Source organism: Thrips palmi, unplaced genomic scaffold (assembly GCF_012932325.1).
Source record: "Thrips palmi isolate BJ-2018 unplaced genomic scaffold, TpBJ-2018v1 HiC_scaffold_17, whole genome shotgun sequence".
Lineage (NCBI taxonomy): Eukaryota > Metazoa > Arthropoda > Insecta > Thysanoptera > Thripidae > Thrips > Thrips palmi.
Window position 1 is genome coordinate 14,071,893 of NW_023144626.1, and position 21,855 is coordinate 14,093,747.

Consider the following 21,855-nt stretch of genomic DNA (forward strand, 5'->3'; position numbering starts at 1 on the left):
TCCAGAGCGAAAAAAGGCGTCAGTTCCAGTAAAAACCCCCCCTCACTTCCCCCCCTTTCCGGCGCCTCACGGGTGAGGGTAGCAGTCCATCCAACGTCACATCACTGGGCCCCAGACCTCATTTCAAAGCCCTCCAAGTTTGAGATGTGCGACAAAGCATGGGACCGTGGGAGCGACGCAACGATGTCCCTGCACTCGGCAGCAATGGATGCGCCGGCCCGACGGCTCCATGCCCCGTGCAGGTAGGCAAGCCAACTCGCTTGGAACAGGTTAACCAGGTTAAATTAAAAGCCTTTTGGAAGCCTGTTTTTGGCTGGTAAGCCACTGTGGCGTGTTGGGAGACATCCCTGCATACAGTGCTTAAGCGAGTGACGCGCGAACTTTTTTAAAAAGGAACTTACGTTACTGGTTGCCTTTAAAAAAAATACCGGAGTAAGATGGGTAACAAATAAAGAATGTGCAGGTTAAATACAACAAGGTGGGTTTTACCCCAGACCGCGTCTTGTCGAAAAAGGCTTCGCGAGTCTCGCTGCCGTTCCTCCAACCCACCCCTGGCGTACCTACCTTGGCCTGCGGCGCACCCTGCCTCCGGCAGGCAATGGCTTGTCCATTGTCGGTTATTTTTTAACTTTTTGAAGCTGGGGGGCTCTGCCCCCCAGGACCCCTACATTCTGAATAGAGTTGTTTATCTGCAGATAACACGATCTTACCCTTGTCACTTTTTTTAACTTGTCGGGGCTGGGGGGCCCGCCCCCCAGACCCCCCTTTCTCCAAGCCAGAAGTGATCTATCTGCAGAAAACTTATTTTTCGCCTTTTTTTAGGTTTTTTTCGGCTATAAAAACTGAACCAGTTGAGCTAGGATGGTGAAATTTGACGTGTGCCGAGCCAAGGACGTCCCCAAAAAGTGTGCAAAATCTCACCGAGATCGGCCGAGCCGTTCAGGAGGAGTAGTGCGGACACACACGCACGCACGCACGCACGCACACACGCAGACAGGAAAAATTTTCAACCCCACCTGAGTAACGGGCTTCGCTATCGCTCAGCCACTAAAAAACACAAAAGAAATGTGTGATGCCAAAATTTTTGTGAATAACATAATTAACGTATGGTTTGGCTAACCAAAACTTGCGCAGACACAGAAAACAAATTTTAACAGTAATTGGCTGAGCGATAGCGAAGCCGTTACTTCAGTGGGGTTGAAAAGTTTTGTTGTCGTCTGTCTGTCTGTCTGTTTTGGGCTGTTTTGTGTCTGTGTGTCCGCACTACCCCCTGAACGGCCGGCCGATCTCGGTGAGACTTTGCACACTTCTTGGGTATGTCTTGGCTCGGACACGCGAAATTCACCCTCCTAGCTCAACTTTCAGTTTTATAGCCGAAAAACACCCAAAAAACGGCGAAAAGTAGAGCTTTCTGCAAAAGATCACTTCTGGCTTGGAGAAAGGGGGGTCGGAGGGCGGAGCCCCCCCGCCTTAACAAGTTAAAAATGACAAAGGGGCAAGGTGTGTTTTTGTAGAAAAACAACTCTATTTAGAATGTAGGGGGGTCTGGGGGGCGGAGCACCCCAGCATTCAACAGTTAAAAATAACCGACAATGGACAAGCCATTTCCTGCCGCAGGCAGGCTAGCGCCGCAGGCCAAGGTAGGTACGCCAGGCGTGGATTGGAGGAACAGGCAGCGAGACATCGCGAAGCCTGTTACGACAAGGGGACGCGGCTGGCGTAAACCTACCTTGTTATACCTACCTTGTTATACAAGGTAGGTTTACGCCAGACCGCGTCTTGTCGTAACAGGCTTCGCGATGTCTCGCTGCCTGTTCCTCCCAATCCACGCCTGGCGTACCTACCTGGCCTGCGGCGCTAGCCTGCCTGCGGCAGGCAATGACTTGTCCATCCTCGTTATTTTTTAACTTGTTGATGCTGGGGGGCTCCGCCCCCCAGACCCCCCTACATTCTAAATAGAGTTGTTTTATCTACAGATAACACGATCTGACCCCTGTCACTTTTTAACTGTCGTAGCTGGGGCTCCGCCCCCCAGACCCCCCTTTCTCTAAGCCAGAAGTAGTCTATCTGCAGAAATCTCTACTTTCGCCGTTTTTAGGTGTTTTTCGCCTATAAAAATGAACCAGTTGAGCTAGGATGGTGAAATTTCGCGTGGCCGAGCCAAGGACATACCAAGAAGTGTGCAAAATCTCACCGAGATCGCTGAGCCGTTCAGGAGGAGTAGTGTGGACACACACACACACACACAGACAGACAGACGGACAGACAGACAGGAAAAACTTTTCAACCCCACTGGAGTAACAGGCTTCGCTATCGCTCAGCCAACAAATCAAATGATAAGACTGAATAGTGTTTGAATTGCGCATTACATTTAGAAGAAGATGCAAGCTGTTGTACAGACTTTGACCGATCCATCATCCGAGTCTCAATGTTCCTATTTTCTTCGCCCACAATTTTCTTTGTTGTCAATTTTGATATTTGAGCGCCTTTAGACTCTAACAAGTTGCTGGAAGAAAAGAAGTTTCAAAGGTCACTTATTTAGATCTAAGTGAGAACAAACAAAAAACATAGTGATTCTTAGCTTCTTACCTTGTACTTCACTTTGAGTTTGAGGAATAATCTCTTTGTTTGAACATCTTACATTGATCGGAGATGGCAAGGAGGCGTGCAATTTATGAGGCTTTGGCAAAATAAACCCGTTCAACTTACTGCAATAAAATGTGAATAAAATTGTCACTAATTTACCACCCTTACCATCTCTTGAGTGTTCACAGCTTGGTATCATTTGGAGACGATGCAACCAGTGGCTTGAAAGCCCGTGTCAGAGATTGAAGATGATGATACACGAAGAAACAATAAAGGCTAACCAATATTTTTACATCACAATTTACAAAACAGTGGGGGACCAGTACATTCTGTTTTGTTCGTCTGTGCGTTTCACATTCAGAGCTCGTTTGGAGGGGCGGTTTGCTTTGGAGAGCCACATCTGCCCACCGTTCTAGGTCTTGAAGCCTTGGCGGCCGCTAGCCGGTTTGCTCCCCTTTCTTGTTTGGTTCACGGTTACTTGGCCGCGGCGTGTTACACCCCGCACTTCCATGCGTCTACCGCCACTATCTAGATACACCCGACTTTCTTTGCAGATCCCTCACCGTCTTTTTTTTCGTTGCGTCACCCTTTCTGATGAGATTTTTTGATGTGGCGGAAACCACCACAGACGAGGTATGAAACACAGGTATCACAGTATTATGAACATTCTTCACAGTTCGAGAACACAGCCGCAACAGGTCCCCAAACACAGAGAGAATTCGAGTTTCATAGCGAGGGCCTATCCGGTATTATAATCTTTCTAGTGTCTCCCATTCACTTCTCCTCGCCGCCAACTCTTCCTCGACGGCTTTCCCAGCCAGCGGCCAAAGACGCACCCGTCCGACTTGAGCATTTTCAGAGTGCACACAAGTTAAGTTGGCTTGCGTCTTGCATAAAAAATTTACTTGGCCAGATTCAGACACTGCACTGTAAGGGGGGCCCTGGTGAAAAAATCGCCAAAATTCCAAAAAATTGTATTTTCAAAGTTCATAGAATAAAATGTGCATAGAAGGTTTCAAATTCAACAGGTTGAACACCTTTAAGCTAAGTGGGTAGTTTCTTATCATTTGGAAGGAAATAACATTGAGATCAGTTGTCGTTGGCTTCTACGCTCACAACTTCACAGCTTTGCTCAGTAGACAAAAAATTTTGTCGTACAAAGACTTCCTGCGTTCCTGGTTGACACCTACATGAGTCGTCTTGCCAGGACTCTATTCATTGATGACTTGTCGAGAAAAATTTTAGTGACGGAATCTGATATCAGCCCTACTTTTTTTTAAACACACCTAAAAGTTTGAAAAAGGGAAAAAATCATTTTTTTTAATGTTAAAATTTGATAACTCATATCTCAGGACAGAAGTTGAATTTGAAAATTCCGTCACTAAAATCTCTTCAATACATCTTTAGGATAACCCAAAAAAATTTTCAAGACTTTCCGTCCCAAAGAAAGACGCAGGAAGATTTTTCCCCAAAGCTCCAAAAAACACTAAAAAGCCACTTTTCTCAGAGACCGTTCAACATTTTGGATTGAATTTTGTTTTGGGAACTCACCATAATGAACCTCATAATTAAGCAAAGTTTCAACGTTCTGTGATTATTTTGAAGCCTACTTGAAAGTTTCGCCAGTTTCACCCTTAAATAAGACCACACACTTATTTAAAATGAGCTTCTCATTCTCCTATTCAGCTTAGACATTCACAGCAAGGAGACAAACCCAGTCAGGAGGATATTTGGCTCCTAAATCAGAACAGACGGTATTAGGAATAGAAAACAAGTCATTTTCAGGTATGAATGTAACCCCAGCTTCTCTAATTATTGTTTTTATTCACAGTTGAATGCAAGAACTGTGATGCTTTGTCAACATCATATACCTCATTCTTAGACTTATCTGTACAAGTCTATGCTACTTTGGAGAATGGCTTAGCTTCATTTTTTGGGCCAGAGCACATGACCGACTACAAATGCAGCATGTGTGACAAAGTGGGTCAATGCAAGAGGAGATACTATCTTGAAAAGCCACCAAAAGTGTTGTGTGTGCAGCTGAAGAGGTGCACAAATTTTTATCCTTAAAAACAGGACATTATTGAAACTCAAAGGTATTTCTGTATCTGACTTTTTATTATGTCTCACTTTATCTGTCACCTTTTAGATTTAACAATGCAGGAGGCAAAATCAACAGAATAGTTAAGTGTAAGCCAATGCTCGATCTGAAACAGTTTATTCATGAAGACTCTCCTCATGCTGGTTCACCTCTTCTGTACAAAATGGTGTCTTCACTGACCCATTTAGGGCCAACGATTGACAGTGGAAACTACTACACTATTGCACAATGCTGAACAGGAACCTTTTTTAAATACAATGATTTGGAGGTGAGTCACACTGTTGGGTGCGTTATCTTTGCATTTATCAATTGCAATTTCATTATAATTCTTATCGGGTTCTGTTCTTTCATAAGGTGGAACCATCTTCACTGCACAAGTGCCTGACAAATGGCCACTATTTAGTAATGTATGAAATGGTGAACAATAAGCAAGTATAATCGTTTACTGTTCTGTGAATTAACACTTTTTATTTTGTGGTATCTTAGTTGGTCAGGCTCCTTTCTTGTTGAATGTTAGTTTATTTATATGTGTTTCATTGCAATGAACTGCAAATCAGGCTCCAATTCACGGCGTTTACTGTGGCCAGATCACAGTGAACACTGTAACTGAGATCACAATGAACGCCGTGAACTACTTCATGGCAAACGCCGTGAATTGCATAACAGCAAACATTGGTAATAAATTAACGGCGTTGACAGGACATTTTTTGTGGAGTGTGGAGGGGGTAGCCCGACCGGTCCGGCGGCGGAGGGGAGGGCTTCTGTAACGGTCGCCAGAAAACCCACCTTTGGCTGGCACGACTATATACTTGAGCACCGATCACATCCGCTTCGATTGATCAAGGACCCTCTACTTGAAGTGAAAGAGGGGCCATACTCAGATTTTCCTCTGCTCCCTTCACTTAAATTAACATACGCATTTGTTACGAATCACCCCTGTTACAAATCGCCCCACAATCCCTTACAGGACTTTTTAGCGATATTTCGATTCTATCCGAGTCTTAGCTAGTAATAAGTAACTGAATTCTAGAAAGTTTGGCTTTTATTTTGAGATTTCTAGACTGAATCTGATCTTTAACTCTCCGAAACACAATTTAAAGTGTTTAAACAATGGTTTTGTTCTTTCAGCCAAGGGAGCCCAGGAAATAATAGTCAAAGTGAGAAGAACGAGTTTTCAGCCAAACCATGCATTGTAGAGGTCAATTTTTTTGGTTAGACAACTTATCTATGGGAAGGTAACATTTGACCAAAATATGGAGCAAATCGGAGGGGGTCGATATAACGGGATATTGAAGTAGGATGGAATAACCCCTTCATGCTTTCTTATGTGTGTGTGTGTGTGTGTGTGTGTGTGTGTGTGTATTTCAGTGGTTGCACCTGTCGCCAATCCAGGACATGCCAATTCCTTGCCATCACAGAGAAGTAGTGCCTCTTGCAGAGCAATAGCGAAGCCCGTAACTCGGGAAGGATTGAAACGTGATGTCTCGAAAGTGGTAATTCTACCACCTATAAGGAGAATTGTTCACAAAACGTGGTCTCGCCACGAAAGTAGAAAGAGGGCAATGCACACAATGCAACAGTAAAATTTTATCTCATTAAACACAAGACTTGGTATAGAAAATTGGCCAGTGCCGCCACTTGCGCTATGCACAACACAGTATTTATTTCCATGTGCCAGACCCAGGTGAGCAGGACGGTTTAGCAGACCCAGGGTGGCTAACGAAGAACACTAGGAGCAGGCTCGTCAGCACGCCCCTAAAGAGCTGGCTTCTGGTTCTGAATCTAGGAGCTTGTTAGTGAGAAAGGCCCATTGCAGCTGATTAGTTCTGCTGGGCCTTGAGACCTCGTTCGTGGTGTCAAGCCCTGCTACCTGTTCTCTGAGAAAGTCCTTTAAGAGCTGATTTGTGGTGCTGAAGTTTGCGAGCTGGTTCGTGGGAAAGGCCCTTAGCAGCCGATTGTTTTGATAAACCTTGGGAGCTGGGTCGTGGGAAGGGCTCTTTCTAAGAGCTGGTTTGTGGTGCTGAACTTTGAGAGCTGGTTTGTGGGATGGGCGTTTGGCAGCTGATTTGTTGTGCTGGACTTTGGTAGCTCGGTCGTGGGAAAGGCTCTTCTCAAGAGCTGGCTTGTGGTGCTGAACCTTAAGAGCTGGTTTGTGCTGCTGAACCTTGGGATTTGCTCCGTGAGAAAGTCCATTATGAGCTGATTTGTGGTGCTGAACTTTGAGAGCTGTAGTGGGGGTAATGAAACAGGAAAACCCCATAGAACGTTGCAAATTGGGTTACAATCAAGCTTGCACACGTCTTCTATTGACCCAAATGGTCGATTTGGCCCGAAGCACACGTCAAAATTTCCCTTAGGACTCAAATGCGGGGGCGTTAAAGGTTAAAAGTGTTCAAAATTTTCGAAGTTTCAATTTTGACAGTTAAAATCGTGCGACGAGTGGTTTGCGCATAATTCGAGGTCGGAGAATTCATTGGCGATGTCAGAACAACGATGAGGTCACCGGAAGTACCGGAAATGGCCGCCATTTTGGACAATGGCGGCCAAATTCTTCGGATTTCGAACGGCTCCGCAACCAGTTGAGTTGGGTGTCGTTCCGATAGTTTCAGGGGTCTCTGAAGGCCACTGTGATGTCAAATTGAGAGTATTTAGCAGAGAAATGCAGAAAAACAGCTTCTCAGCTGTGAAAAATGAATCTGAACGATGCAGTGCTTTCCAGGATAAAGTGAAGGGAACGCAGTTTCTCTGCTTTGGTAAATTAAACATGTTTGATGCGCTGAAATGACGTCTGTTTAAATGTAAATATACTCGCATTTTAGGTCCAACGTTAATTTGTAACTGTCATATCTCGATCTCAAAATCTTGAAAGTATGTGAAGAAATCAAGATAGCAAACTACGTCCAAAGAAAAACCCCAAATACGAAAAGTGAGTGAAGGATAATGACCCTGCAAGTTCTATGGCGTGCTTGGCACACTTCTGTGCCGATGATCTTCGAAGGACAGTTCCATGGGCATGAAGCAAAAAATTTGCCTTCGCTTCAAAAAGGACCTTACATCTGAAACCAGATAGCCGTAACTTGCCTCGATTAGGTATCATAACGTTATTGTAAGCAGTGAGACTGAATGTATACTTGAAAATTTAAATTTTCCAGAACGTGTGCTCTGAAAAGCATTTTATAGAGTTAATTTGATAAGGAAACGGGTTTATGCCGTGCGTCTAAAAGTTGAGTCAAAGAATGAAAAAGAAAGAAAATTTTTCCTTCTAATGCAAGAGTTTTATCTGAACTTTGTTTCCTGTAATTTAAGATTTTTTTTATTTGGGTCTAGCTTTAAAATTTTGAACGTGTTGTGGCCTAATGTTTACTTTCTTAGTCTAAAGTCTAGTTCTTAGTCTAAATCAAAAGCTGCGAAAGAAAGGTGTGAGAAAGGACAGAACGAGATATTTAATGTATGGAGAAACATCAAAGCCTTCTGTTAAAACATTGTCAGGAACAGATGAATCTGTAAGCAAATATTAACCGTCTAATTGGTAACTGGTATAATGTTTAAAATTATTTTGGTAAAATTTTTCTTTTTATTTTTTTTCATTAGGTTGGAAGTGATGACTCTTTTTTTAAAGGAACTGATAGTTTTTTCTTGTCGACTGCTGTAAGTTTCTTTTTCTTTAAATTATATAATTACAAAAGGTGTTGGGTATAACAAAAGTTTTTTCCCTAGTCGACATCGAAAGAAGGTTCAGCAAATATAAGGGAAAACATAGGAAAAAGAGAAAGAACACGAAACCTGATAAAGAAGACAAGGGGACCGAAAAAATTGAAACAGTAAGAAATCACAAGGTTGTTAAAATATTTAATTTTTTTCTGAATGACTCACTAACTGTTAACCTTTTGTAGGCTGACAAAACAATCTGTCTCTGGGCTAAGTGGGGGGGATGTCTTTCCCAATATATTTCCCCCAGATGCGCAAGAAAAAAGAGAGGGAATTGACATTGACTTGCATGAGCGAAATAATAAGTTAAAACCCCAAAGAAAAAACTGATGCATCTCCTGCAGCAAGCGGTGGGGTTACAAAGGTACCCATAAATAAGTCCATGATTCAGTACGCACGCAACCCCGGGGGCCCAGATACGAAGAGCACCTACGTTTGCAGAGAGACAAAGCGACTGAGGGGAGAAAGAAATCAAACGGAAGCGGGAGGGGGAAAAGTCTAGCTAAGGGGCTTGCAATGAAAAAAGCTAAATTGCTTGCAGATGCCAGAAGGAGGCAGAGTTAATTGACGAGCAGTTTAAAAACATGTCTTGAAATATGTTTTAAAACTTTACTTTCGTGAGTCCTGTATCATTTTTTTTTTTTGTGTTCCTTCCCCAAAGTTTTTTTTTTTTGACTAGTTTTACCATGTTTTGTGAGTTTGTTTTTAAATAAATGTATTCTTCGGCATTTTTACTTTTTACTGTTTTGTACCTACACATGTTCCATCTTTAAGGCACCTCTCAACACTTACCACGCTGTTGCGGCTACTATTGTCTTAACCATAAGCACATTGATGCTTTGATTTTTGAATTCCGGGCGATCTGTACCTTTTAAAATCGGATATGATCCCCCTAAAATCATCGCCTGGACCCGGAAAAACTGGGTTTAAAATCACCGGAAAAAAAAACGGGAAAAAACCGGGAATTTTTCTAGACAATCCTGCGGTCACCCTGCGTGTTTCGGCAGGCTACTGAGTTGCGCTACGCGCGTCCGCTCGCTGTCGCTCGCGAACGCGCTCCGCACTGTGGGAAAAAATCACAGTAAATCCTGTACACTGTAAAAATTAATGTCCGGAATAAACGACGGATCCTTCGGCAAAAAAATTGCCAACGGTTCCTTCGTTAATTTACGAAGCTCTTCGTATATTTACAAAAACCTTCGTTATTTTTTAGGAAGATCTATCTGCTGATTTTCCAATCACAATGGAAATTTACGAAGCACCTTCGTAAATCTACAAAGATCCTTCGTAAATTAACAGGGAACCTTCGTTTATAAAAAAGAAACTTCTTTTAATATACAGAGATTCTTCGTAATTATATGTCTGGAATTAGCGACGGATCCTTCGGAAAAAAAAATTGCCAACACTTCCTTCGTTTATTACAAAGGGGCCGCCGTAGATTTACGAAGACCCGTCGTAGATTGACGAAAGCCCGTCGTAAATTTACGAAGCCCTTCGTAAATTTACAACGGTTTTTGTAAATTTACGATTTTTTTTCGAAAATTTTACAAAGAACCTTCAAAAATTTAACGACGAATCTACGTTGATTCACAAAGTTCCTGTAGGAAAGAAACATTAACAGTGCACTTTTGGACTTTCCCAAAAAATTTTTGGGAAAAAATATTCCATCGTAAATTCACAACATATGTTTTACAGTGTAGTGTTTAGTACAGCGGGCACTGTAGTTCAGAGTACAGGATTTACCGTCCTTTTTTTACAGGATCTACTGTACTTTGTACGGGATTTACTGTTACCACAGGAGTGGAGTAGTGTTTAAGGGGAAAAGTCCGGATCCCAGCGACTCCCAAGATTTACCGGTAAATGATAGGAGTAAAATACCCAACCCGGGGGGAAAAGTCTGTCCGAGCCAGGTTCTCCTATCATTTTTCCGGGGAAATGTTGCGGTAAATCGACATTTCCCGGTCGGCTGCGGGAAATGTTGAGTGTGGAGGTTTGGGTTTTGGTGTCTAGGTCAAGGGGGCTATATTGGGTCGCCGCTACAGCAACCGATCCCCGGGGCGCTACTTTCCCAAAAATTTGAAATTTTCAGTCTAAATGCCTCGAAGAAAAAGTAGAACATGTTGAATAAAAAAATTCCCTCTCGAACCAACCTCCTCACTCAACATTTCCCGCAGCCGACCCGGGAAATGTCGATTTCCGCAACACTTCCCGGTAAATGATAGGAGAACCCGACATTTCCCGGGTTGGGTAGGTTACTCCTAACATTTACCGGTAAAACTTAGGAGTCGCCGGGATCCGGACATTTTCCCCTTTAAAATATATATAACATTTTGGCGTTATTTTCACACCGCGGGTCTGCAACGGCTAATTTTTTTCTTGTCACGCCATATTGGCTATGTGTCCGCCATTACGTTTTCCCGGAATGCAATACCTTAAAATTTCGCTTCAATTATGATATTAAATTTTCAGCGACGTCCAAAAAAAGACACAAAAACCCAAACCCAAAAAAAGAGGAAAAAAAAAACAGGGGCAAGAAAAAAAAAAGTGGACAAGGAAACAGAGACAATTTAAACTGTAAGTACTCAACCATAGTTTCGCATTTAAAATCATTTTCACACCCACGGTAAAAGTCTCGCCTTGGAATCCAAGGGGATTTTTTGAAAACCAAGGGGAAAAGACGAAAACCAAGGGAGCCCCTTGGAATGAGGTCAAATTCCAGGGGCCTCCCTTGGAATCAAGCCAAGATTCCAAGGGAGGCCCTGGGAAATGGGCCACCTTGGTTTCCGAACCACAGGTCCCTTGGAAAACACAACCAAATCCAAGGGACTCGCTTGGAATTTAGTGTTATTCGCTTGGAACGTGTTTCCAAGGGCCTCGAAACGTCTGTCGGCGGCCTCCCGCGGCGTGTCTGCAGCGTGTCTTACAGAATTAAGTAAGAATTAGAGATCTGAGTCGCGAAAGTAGTGACATGACAGTTCAAACGCTTCGCGCCGCCTCATTGGTGTTGGCCTTTCTGTTTCCGGTGACGTGATCGACGTGATCGTGAGCAGGAGGGAGAAGAGACCAGTCTAGAAGGCAGTGAGGTGGAATGCCAAAAAAGTGTATGTTTCGTGCTGCTTGTCGCAATGATTTCTGTAATCTAGTTTGTAATCTATTGGTCTGCGGGTGAATTTTTCAAAAGCAGAAATGTGTTTCGTCTTCGTGCTGTGATCACTCACGCTCGTCATCAACAGTTTCGTCTAAAGAGAGAAGTAGCCGGCCAGCCGGCTCATAACCTCCTAACCTTACAATTTCTTGCTTCATTCCATTCTCAATCGCTTTTGTGCATCTCTTGTCCTAAATAACGACATCCTAATTTACTTTTGATACCGGAGCCCTCGCACAAGCACTGGCCTGTCGGATTATCGGAAGAGTTAGCTTGTTATAGGCTGTAGTTCTACACTTGCATCTGTAGGCTGTTAGTATCAGACAGTTCCAATGTTTGCCTTGTCAATAGTGAACAAAGCTGGTAGCCGTCCACTGTCACAATGTAAAACTTGGGTTTTCTGTCTTGCCTGCGCAGATTGCATTCCAATGTCAAAATGTTTGCCATAATTTAGTATAACCTAATGTTGAGTGGTGCGTTGGACGGAGTTTGTTTTGTGCTGGTGTTTTGCCTTGCTTGTGCAACCAACCTCACTTCTAGTCTTTGTCTCTCTCTTTCCCCATGTTTTGTCAGTTACTTTAAAATTGTTTCTTTCCCACAGGAGGATAACCAGTTGCTGCAGCTGTGGAGATAGTTTTGGTGTCCTTCCATCGCCATCGTGTCACTTCACCCTTGCAGCGAGGACAGTCATTTTCTTGTCAGGTAAACTGTATCTGTAGGCCATTAGCATCGTAAAATTCCAATGTGTGCCTTGTCAATAGTGAACAAGGCTAGTAGCTGTTGTTTGTCACAGTGTAAATATTGTGTTTTCTATCGTCCCTGCCCAGATTGCATTCTAATGTCAAAATGTTTGCCATTGATTTAGTATAACCTAATGTTGAGTGGTGCGTTGGACGGAGTTTGTTTTGCGCTGGTGTTTGCTTTGCTTGTGCAACCAACCTCACTTCTAGTCTTTGTCTCTCTCTTTCCCCATGTTTTGTCAGTTACTTTAACTTTGTTTCTTTCCCCACAGGAGAATAACCAGTTGCTGTGCAGATTCCTTTGGTTGCAGCGAGGACTGAAATTCTCTTGTGAGGTAAATTCTAATGAGAGAATAAGATGGAGGACCTTATTTTAAATGTCAAATATTTAGTGGCGACAGGGTTTATTTAGCATAAATTAAATTTTGTAATATTTCATTTGTGTTTGGCTCGTGTTGGAGTAATCTAGTCTTTATTTTCTTACATTCTTGAGCTTCATTGTGACAAGTTTCATCATGATGGTTTGATGTTACTTTACAAAGGCATTATTATATGTTTGGTCAAGTGCCATGACAATCAATGTGTGTGTTATATGCAGTGAATTGCTCGCAATAACAAACACATTATGATGTGTGTTGCTTCATATCCCTATTTCTTGGCACATGCAGTTGCATTAATGTTTTTGTTTTAGGGGGGAAAGGTGATTCTTATTTGAGCACTTGTTTCTCAATTTCTTTATGGGCACAAGTTATAGGTCTTAGCCCTGCACATACATATTGGTTTGATTTTGACCGTGAAGTGATCACATAGTTTTTTTCTTTATTTTAAAAGTACTAAGCCTTTTTATCTTCATAGTTAATTTTTGCTATTATTTCACTTGATAAGAAATGGGCGAGAACAACAAAGTTTGGTGACTCTTTTGTCTGCTACTGGATGTTCAAGGAAAGGTTGCATTACATTTTTCTTGTAATGCATAAGTATTGTTTGCTTTTAGACAATTAGGTGGTACACAATTGTGCCGTTCTTTGCTTTGCTGTGCCTTCAGTTTTCCTACCTGTAGTGTCTGTCCCTACTTTTCCGCAATTTTTGGCAGTTCCTTTAACTTTTCTCTTTTGTCCACAGGTTTTGCTGCAATTTTATTGTGGAGTGATGGGGTCGCTTCCAAAACCAGCTGTTGTTGCCACAAGCACCAGGGATGATGTGAGCGCCTTCCTCCATTCTCAGGGCACACTGAAGCCGGAGACCATCAGCTTATTTTTTGGTGAGAATAGTTTTTGTGGTTTCCCTTTATTTTCTGTCATTCTTTTTGATGTGTGTCCTGGTGCTTTGGTTCTGCTTTTGTTGTTGTGTTGCCTTCTGTTATTGTGTTGCATTGCTTTGTCGCTTTAATGTTTATTTCTCTCATCCTCAGGGATCGCCAGCAATCAGCAGAGCTACAGTTTTGTTGAGCGGGAAAGTTGGGATATCATACAGGAGCCCATTGCACGCTTAACGAGGAAATGAACATTTTTTAACCAGGTAATATGTAATGTGAGCACTTGTCATTAGTACTAATTTTAAATGGTAAATATTCAATTCCAAAGGCAGTCTTTCTTTTGTTAGCTTCAAATTTATTTGGTTTTTGTTTGTGTGGTCCAGTCTTTATATTTTTGCTTTCTTGAGCCACATAATTACCTAATTGTGACAGGGTTGTTTCATTATAGCTAGTGATGGCTTTATTACGTGTTGAGTTAAGTAACATCTCAGTGTGGGTTTGACAATCACAGTATGATGTTTGTTATTTCTTGTTCCTTTTTCTAAGCACATGCAGTTGCATTCATGTTTGTGTTGGTGGAGAGAAGGGATAGTTATTGCAGTTTAGTTTGACTAAACCCTCCACAGACACATTGGTTGGATTAAGTGGTATTTGTTTGCTTTTTTTTCACATTTTAAATGGCTGAGCTCATCTCCTATGTTTTGATCTGTTGTTTGCTTTGCTTGTGCAGTCAATATAACTTTTAGTCTGTCTCTCTCCTCCCATTTTGGCAGTTACTTTAACTTGTGTCTTTTACCCACAGGGTTTGATGGCAGTCGCTGAAGCTGCAGATTTGTAATTGGAGGCCTGATACCGTTACAACCTTGCAGCGAGGAAAGGAATTTTCTTGTCAGGTAAAGACCAATAAGAATAAAGATGTAGGTCCTAATTTTAAACGTATTTAGTGGCAGCAAGATACACTTGGCAAAAATTAAAATGTAGTATTATATTATTTGTGTTTGAGTAGTCTTGTCTTTATTTGCTTCCATTCTGGAACCATAAACTGCATTATTGTGGTTTGATAATTGTCAAAAATGTCTTTATTACGTGTTGGAGCAAGTAGCATCACAAACTGTGTTGCAGTGTACTGCACTGTGGGAAAAAAATCACAGTAAATCTTGTAGTGATTAGTACAGCTGTCACTGTAGTTCAGAGTACAGGATTTACTGTACCACAGGCGTGGAGTACGGAATAAATCCTGTACCAGGCACAGTAAATCCTGTTTTCTAAACTTCAGCATATCCTGAAAAAAAAAAATAATTAAGGGGATTCACTGTGGTTATTTTGCAGTGTGCTCGCATTAACAATTTTACTGTGATGTGTGTTGCTACTCAAACCCATTTCTTTTGTCTCTTCCTTGATGCTCAGAGAAAGGTTGCAATTTATTAACTTTGGTCTGTTGTTCTCAGAGTTTCCTGCAATTGGATTGCTCGCAATTCCAAGACCTGCCAAGGCTGCTGCAAGGACCACGGATGACATCAGTGCCTGCCTGCATTTAAGGCATACTCTTGTCAGAGACCTCCATTTGATTTTATTTTTATTAGAAGTGTTGTTTGTGTCACACTTTCAGAGGGGAGGGATCTTGCAAATTGAAAGCAAAATTTCTGAAGCTACGCGTGGGTAAACTCATGTGTCTTTTATGAGGTGTTGTTCTGTTGTAGATTTGACTTGCTGACTTCGCTTGGCTTGTGGGTTCCTTCTCAGTAATCATATGTAGAAGGGTGAAGTTTTATTTTTGAAGTTTTATTTTTAATAGATCTCTCGCAAAAATTTGATTGTAAATCTGGATTGTAAAACGAAAATAAAGTCACTGTTTGAGCGGAAAGATAACATTTTTCATTGACGTCCCAAGTTGTATCATTACAAACATATATCAAGTAGTTGAGCATGACATACACTTCAAGAAATTCAAAATAAATGAAAAGTGGAATGATCCACTTTGCTTGAGCCAAAATTAAATCACTGTTACAGCCTAAAGATAATGTTTCATTGACATCCTCAGTTTTACCATCACAAACATGACAACATCTACTTAGATGAGGCTAATGAAAGCTGAATATGAAATTTGAATTAGATACATGTATAAACTTGAATTAAATCAATAAGTGAATGGGCGAAGATTGGATACAGTTATTACTATTAAATGTCATAACAAATCTATGGACATAGACTGGGTCATGTTTACACTTTAAGAAATTCAAATTAAATGAAAAGTGGAATTATCACCCTCCACTTTGCTTGAGCCAAAAGTAGATCACTGTTAAAGCCTAAAGATAATATTTTTGATTGACATCCTCAGTATTACCACTACAAACATGACAACATAAAAATCAAGTACATGAGGCTAATCAAGCTGATTACGGAATTTGTATTAGATACATGTACAACCTTGAATTTATCAATAAGTGAAGTGGCAAAGATTGGAATCTGTTATTATTAAATGTCATGACAAATATAAGAGAATTCCAAATTCATGAAGAGTGGAATGGAGGCCCTCCAATATCATATGAAGTGGACAAATGTCTCTCCCACACCCTATGACAAAGGGTTTTCTTCCAAATTTCTGAGTGCGTTAATCAACTTTGTTACACACAGAAGTGGTGATGTACTGATTCCACATAAGATTTCTAAATAATTGTAAAAGGGTTTCACAGAGGGATGATACTCTCCCTATGACAAAGGGTTTTCTTCCAAATTTCTGAGTGCGTTAATCAACTTTGTTACACACAGAAGTGGTGATGGACTGATTCCACATAAGATTTCTAAATAATTGTAAAAGGGTTTCACAGAGGGATGATACTCTCCCTACGACAAAGGGTTTTCTTCCAAAGTTCTGAGTGCGTTAATCAACTTTGTTACACACAGAAGTGGTGATGTACTGATTCCACATAAGATTTCTAAATAATTGTAAAAGGGTTTCATAGAGGGATGATACTCTAAGTTAAATACGTGGTGGGCCTTGAGCGAAAGTGACACTGCCTTCAGAACTTCAATACCACACTGATCAGGCTGCTTAATACAACCCACCAAAAATGACAGTTTATCTATCTTCAGATACAATTTTCCATCTTTCTTTGAATTTGTTGACCAAAGTATGAATGGGAAAATGGGTGCAGGTTCGGTCAGGCAGCTTTCCACAGATATATAATGTTCCACGTCAGTTCCAGCCTGCAAGGAAAATGAGGACAGAATGTTATTGAAGATGATAACAATATACACACACATACTAATAAGATTATTCTTACAGGAGTTACTTGTAGCAAAGCACTGCTTGGTATGGCATCTATATGTTTCTTGTACTTTTTGATGTGCTGAAGAAGTGAAGCAGTTGTGGTTTTACTGTTTGAAGTTGGAACCAAAATCTTTGGCAACATCATGAGGGCAACCAAGCAATCTGAAAAGACACAAAGCGTTAGCTTATGCTAAATGAAGCTATAGGATGAAGTTTCCTTTCCATCATGTACTTACCATCATTAAACATGTTCTGGACATCCAAAGTGAGTTGTTCTTTCAATACATTAGCATGCCTGACAATATACGGAGCCATTATTTGAAACCTACTGACAAGATCTACATGAAGCTTTTCCATACGTGCAAACTCTTCTGATATCTGAAAAAAAAAATTGATGGTACAACTTATTTGCCGACAATGAAGCAAACAAACAAAAAACAACAGTGGAGCCTGAAATGCCACATCTTACCATTTCACCCTCATAACTCGCTAAAGGTCTGTACTGCACTACAATATCTGTGCAAGTTGGCTTTTGAGACTTAATCCACTTCCTCCTTTCAATGAAAGTTATATCTAAAGCTTGACTGATTTCGTGTTTGTTTCTTGATGTGGGTACAACATCTCTCAGCCAGGATTTCTGTAACCATTGATAAAAAAACTTTTAGAATACCAAGTGGTTTTAGGTATGAAAATTCGACAAAATTATTTACCTTTGACTCGATTTCAGGATTATTAGAGCTGGTATAAGGCGTAGAGGAAGCAGATGGAACAATAGTTTTAGAAGATGAGGCGGATGTGGATTCTGGTCGAGAAGTGGAGTTTGTACTCGAACTTTTGCAACCGCTCTTAACATTATTTTTTTTCTTCTCTTTTGGTAGTTTTGAGCGAACTGTCTCAAATTTATTTTGAACTATTCTCGACCACGACTCCTGAAAGCAGAATAATTTTGGTTTATTAGTTATATTGCTGGCATTGAACATCATCTTCACATATCAAATAAATATGTATTCATTTACCCAGGGGCATGGTCCCTTATCCGCTAAGGCGGGGAAAGCTGATGTGATTCCCTTCGCCATCGCAATCTTAACTGTTGCCTCTGGATAGCTATTGATGAAAAAGAACAGAGAAGACCAGTAAAAGATAAATTTGTACAAAGACTGAATACTTTGAGAGCTTTAAGTGGAACTTACTGCTTCAATGGACTCTCTCTGCTGCTTGTTACATATTTATGTAATATCTTCATGAGAGTAATTTGATGAGAAACAGACAAAAACCCTTTCTCATTTATAAATTCTTCAACTTGGCAACCAGCCTCAGAATCTCGTAGAATGGGAATTATATCCATAGGAGTCTGTGGACATTAAAGTTACATTCATTAATTTCAGATAAGAGATATAATGTAACACTTATAACTAGATGTTATTAAAAGATGTTATTAAAAAAATGAAGATCATAACACACCACTTCTTCAGGGCTAGTTCTTTTCTTTAATCGATCTCTCTTGTAATTATTTGATGAAGCTTTCCGTTTCTTAATGAATGAAGCACTAATACAGGGTTCCAGCTTAGCTTGATCAATGTTTGAAATTGGTCGGACTACACCATCATCATCAACATAGCCTTCCAGCACTGCACAGCCCTTCATTGACAAAAAAAGAAAGTAATATAGCACAAGACCAAAAATTTGATTTCAATTCAAATAGTGGAATGCAATAAATATAATACCAAATCTTGATCCAATGTTATTATAGATGAGCCAGAAGAATTAATAAAGGAGCATGATGAATCGTTCAAAATTAATGTGTCACTAGCAGAGGATGAGCTTGTGTTAGCATCTGGCCCAACGAGACAGCTTATAATTTTCAAAATTTTCTTCCTCTCCCCAAAAGTTATCTCATTAAAATCTTGTCGGAGAGTTTCATCATTAAGTTCAAGAAAAGCCTCTCCATCAACTTCTTGTTCTGAAACAGATGAAAGCAAAAACAAACGACACGATAAGTTGAAACTTCTTCATTGTTGTTGCATGCAGTTTAAAAGAAATAAACAAAATGCTTAAAAATTATAACTAGCCCCTCTTCCTCCCAGAAAAACAAAAGCAACACCCAACATGCCCATATATCCAACACAGAGGGGAAATGATACATGCAAACCCACTCACCATCTAGTCAAAACATTGAATGTTTCAGACACAAGTAAGTGTTATCAGTCGAGTAGTCTTGCCAAGCACTAATAGGAGCATGCAGAGGAAGATCTTCCACATCAATAAGATGGGTAGGAGCGTTTTCAAGCATGGCAACATGGTATGCATTGAACCGTTCTACCAGACCTACTGTCTGCCAGTGCTGAAGAGCAATCCATACTATATCAGTGCCCTCAGGACAAATAATTGAAGCAATTCTTCCAAAGCTAGGCAAATTATCCAAGTTCTGGGAACCTATGACATACAGTAGAAATTCTCCAATCCTGTACTCGAAGCTTCGAACCTGCACAGCTCTAGCACACCTGACTTCATCATCATCAGCAAAGCCTAAAGCTCTTAGCTGAAGAGCGACAGGCAGAGTACCAACTAACACTGTTGTTTTCCCAGCATATTTGACCTCCTTTTCAATGTTACGAGATCTGGTTCCCCAAACCTTTGCTTGAAAAATTTGTTGCTGTTGTAAAGTAGTCATCTGAGGGTTTACGAAGTTGTTGGTGGTGGTTAAGTGCCTTTTTACTGGGCAATTCTTTCCCTCTTCGTTAAAGCACCAGAACTGCCTCTGTGGTCCTTTTTCTAAAGTATTTTCAGAAAGGTGCATGAGCTGATGGAATCTATTAATTGGATCAATGCCAGGAAAAACAATGTACCAGCTGCGTCTGAACACCTCTAGAAGTCTTCCCATCATAGGGACAGCATCTCTCGGGATGGCTGGTGCAGAACCCATCTGATGAATTTGTGACAGCAGCAGTAACATTTGGTAGTGAGGATGGTCTGGATCAACACCCTCTTCTCCAATATTGTCCAATAAGAAAGGAAGGGCTCTGAAAAGAACTAGGGTCTGGGCTGCATTCATCTTCTGCTTGTGTACTCTGTCAGCTTGTTGGAGGGACTCAAGGGTGAAGTTTGGTGTTGGACGATCCTTGATGTTTTGTTTCCCATAATTGAATGCAAATATTCTTTGATTAAGTTCAGGAACTGTGAACAAATTTTCAATGCAAATGAACTGCCTTAGGCACAATCGTATTAGCATAATAACCACACCCTCAGCGCCATCATGCATGAGGTCGAAGTTGCAGTTATTTTCTAATCTAAAGTAACGGGTGTCATGAAGGCACGTCCTGTATCTAAGCCCACATTCAGTACTGTACGCATCGTTCTGCGCAACCCTCTGCAACTGAGCATCTGACAACTCAGGTGTTCGCCTTGCTCCAAAGGCAACTTCCCCAAAATGAAGCTCTTGTCTTGAGATCATACATTGCCGGCAGAAATGACGAGCACTACAACTCAGAAGACCTAAGAGTTCGTGCGCAGCCTTGGAGTCAGCTTTCACAGCAACCAGTGTAGCTCTTAAGACAACAAATTCTCCACTAATAAACACTCTCACACCTGCTGGCCCTTCCAGTCGCTGAATCTCAGCCACAAAACGATGGAGAACACCATCAAAAGTACCCTGACAATCAAGTGAATTTGCCATCACAACTGGGTGGAGTGCAGCCAATGTAGAGTTGATCCAAGAAGGGAGATTCAAAACTTTAACAAGAAAATGACCCATCTGGTGCAGTCCACTCTTGGGTCCTTGTGCACGGCATGCATCCACATCATCATAATACAAAGCAATTTGAAACGCATGAGGAAACTGCTGAAAGAACTCACTCCTCCGATACTGATCACTATCAGTGAAACACCTAAGCACACCATCCTCAGAGGGTCGCAAGTTATTAACATATTCCATGATGTCGGTTTTCCTTGCCACCAACTTAAGGATTTCGATTAAAGAAACGGATTGATAAGTACCTGGCACAGGTCTCAAACCATAAAAGCCATTATCTTCCAATCGTAAATCCAAATGTTCACCAACGTTACATGTTGCAGGCTGAATATAAGAGTAATACTGCTTGATACCAGATATCTGTGCTCCATCAGACTTGATGCCATCAAAAGGGCTTGGTTTCTCAAACTTTTCAAGAAGAGCTTGACCCCGGGGTGTATCAATTTGATCCATTCTAGTCAAATATTGCTCAACATTATTTCTGAGAGATAAATTGTTTACTTTAATAACAAGTTCTGCAGCATTCATCGCCCTGCGAACACCAACTCTTGTCATTGTAGGGACTACTCTCATGTCCACAATCAGTTTAACGGCAGCATGTTTGATGTCTGGTTCACCATTGGGTAATCTCTCTAAGGCATCATATCTGGGATCAATTTCACCATCTGAACTACCATCATCACTTATTTCATCAGGATTATCGTCATCATGAATCACATCAACCACCATCCCACCACCATTGTCCATCTCATCATCTTCCCATTCCATGACGCATTAAACATGTAAATGACCAGCACGACTAAAATCCTACAAAACAAAGCAACACAATAAAAGACAAAGCAGAACCAAAGCACCAGGACACACATCAAAAAGAATGACAGAAAATAAAGGGAAACCACAAAAACTATTCTCACCAAAAAATAAGCTGATGGTCTCCGGCTTCAGTGTGCCCTGAGAATGGAGGAAGGCGCTCACATCATCCCTGGTGCTTGTGGCAACAACAGCTGGTTTTGGAAGCGACCCCATCACTCCACAATAAAATTGCAGCAAAACCTGTGGACAAAAGAGAAAAGTTAAAGGAACTGCCAAAAATTGCGGAAAAGTAGGGACAGACACTACAGGTAGGAAAACTGAAGGCACAGCAAAGCAAAGAACGGCACAATTGTGTACCACCTAATTGTCTAAAAGCAAACAATACTTATGCATTACAAGAAAAATGTAATGCAACCTTTCCTTGAACATCCAGTAGCAGACAAAAGAGTCACCAAACTTTGTTGTTCTCGCCCATTTCTTATCAAGTG

At 41.1% G+C, this 21,855-nt stretch overlaps 2 protein-coding genes and 1 long non-coding RNA gene across 3 annotated transcripts in view; 2 read left to right on the forward strand and 1 right to left on the reverse strand.

Moving 5' to 3' along the window:
* LOC117643363 (ubiquitin carboxyl-terminal hydrolase 33-like) overlaps positions 1-5,190 on the forward strand; it is an 8,273-nt gene extending 3,083 nt beyond the window's left edge. Inside the window, exons 5-8 of the mRNA XM_034382206.1 lie at positions 4,278-4,371; positions 4,418-4,634; positions 4,736-4,955; positions 5,042-5,190. Of these exons, the coding sequence (XP_034238097.1) occupies positions 4,278-4,371; positions 4,418-4,634; positions 4,736-4,922 (498 nt within the window). The 3' untranslated portion in view covers positions 4,923-4,955; positions 5,042-5,190. The remainder of the gene's footprint in view (positions 1-4,277; positions 4,372-4,417; positions 4,635-4,735; positions 4,956-5,041) is intronic.
* A 6,037-nt stretch (positions 5,191-11,227) lies between these two features.
* LOC117643640 lies at positions 11,228-12,612 on the forward strand. The gene is made up of 3 exons (XR_004587636.1): positions 11,228-11,496; positions 12,142-12,242; positions 12,553-12,612. It is a non-coding gene; the product is annotated as an uncharacterized LOC117643640 (long non-coding RNA).
* A 3,742-nt stretch (positions 12,613-16,354) lies between these two features.
* Positions 16,355-21,616, reverse strand: LOC117643632. The gene is made up of 10 exons (XM_034382623.1): positions 21,469-21,616; positions 18,531-18,766; positions 18,268-18,444; positions 17,997-18,157; positions 17,823-17,910; positions 17,517-17,735; positions 17,276-17,443; positions 17,043-17,184; positions 16,820-16,968; positions 16,355-16,742 (listed from the first exon to the last, which is right to left on the reverse strand). Exons 1-10 carry the CDS (start codon positions 21,578-21,580, stop codon positions 16,380-16,382), a joined length of 1,815 nt encoding a protein of 604 aa, XP_034238514.1. The 5' UTR covers positions 21,581-21,616; the 3' UTR covers positions 16,355-16,379.
* Between the last annotated feature and the right edge of the window lie 239 nt (positions 21,617-21,855).

Coding starts and splice junctions, on each gene's coding strand:
- LOC117643632 (XM_034382623.1), bottom strand. CDS start 21,580: ATGGGGTCGCTTCCAAAACCAGCTGTTGTTGCCACAAGCACCAGGGAT. Junction 18,767..21,468: donor GACCATCAGCTTATTTTTTG/GTGAGAATAGTT, acceptor CATCTGTTTCAG/AACAAGAAGTTGATGGAGAG. Junction 17,444..17,516: donor ATCCTGAAATCGAGTCAAAG/GTAAATAATTTT, acceptor CAATGGTTACAG/AAATCCTGGCTGAGAGATGT.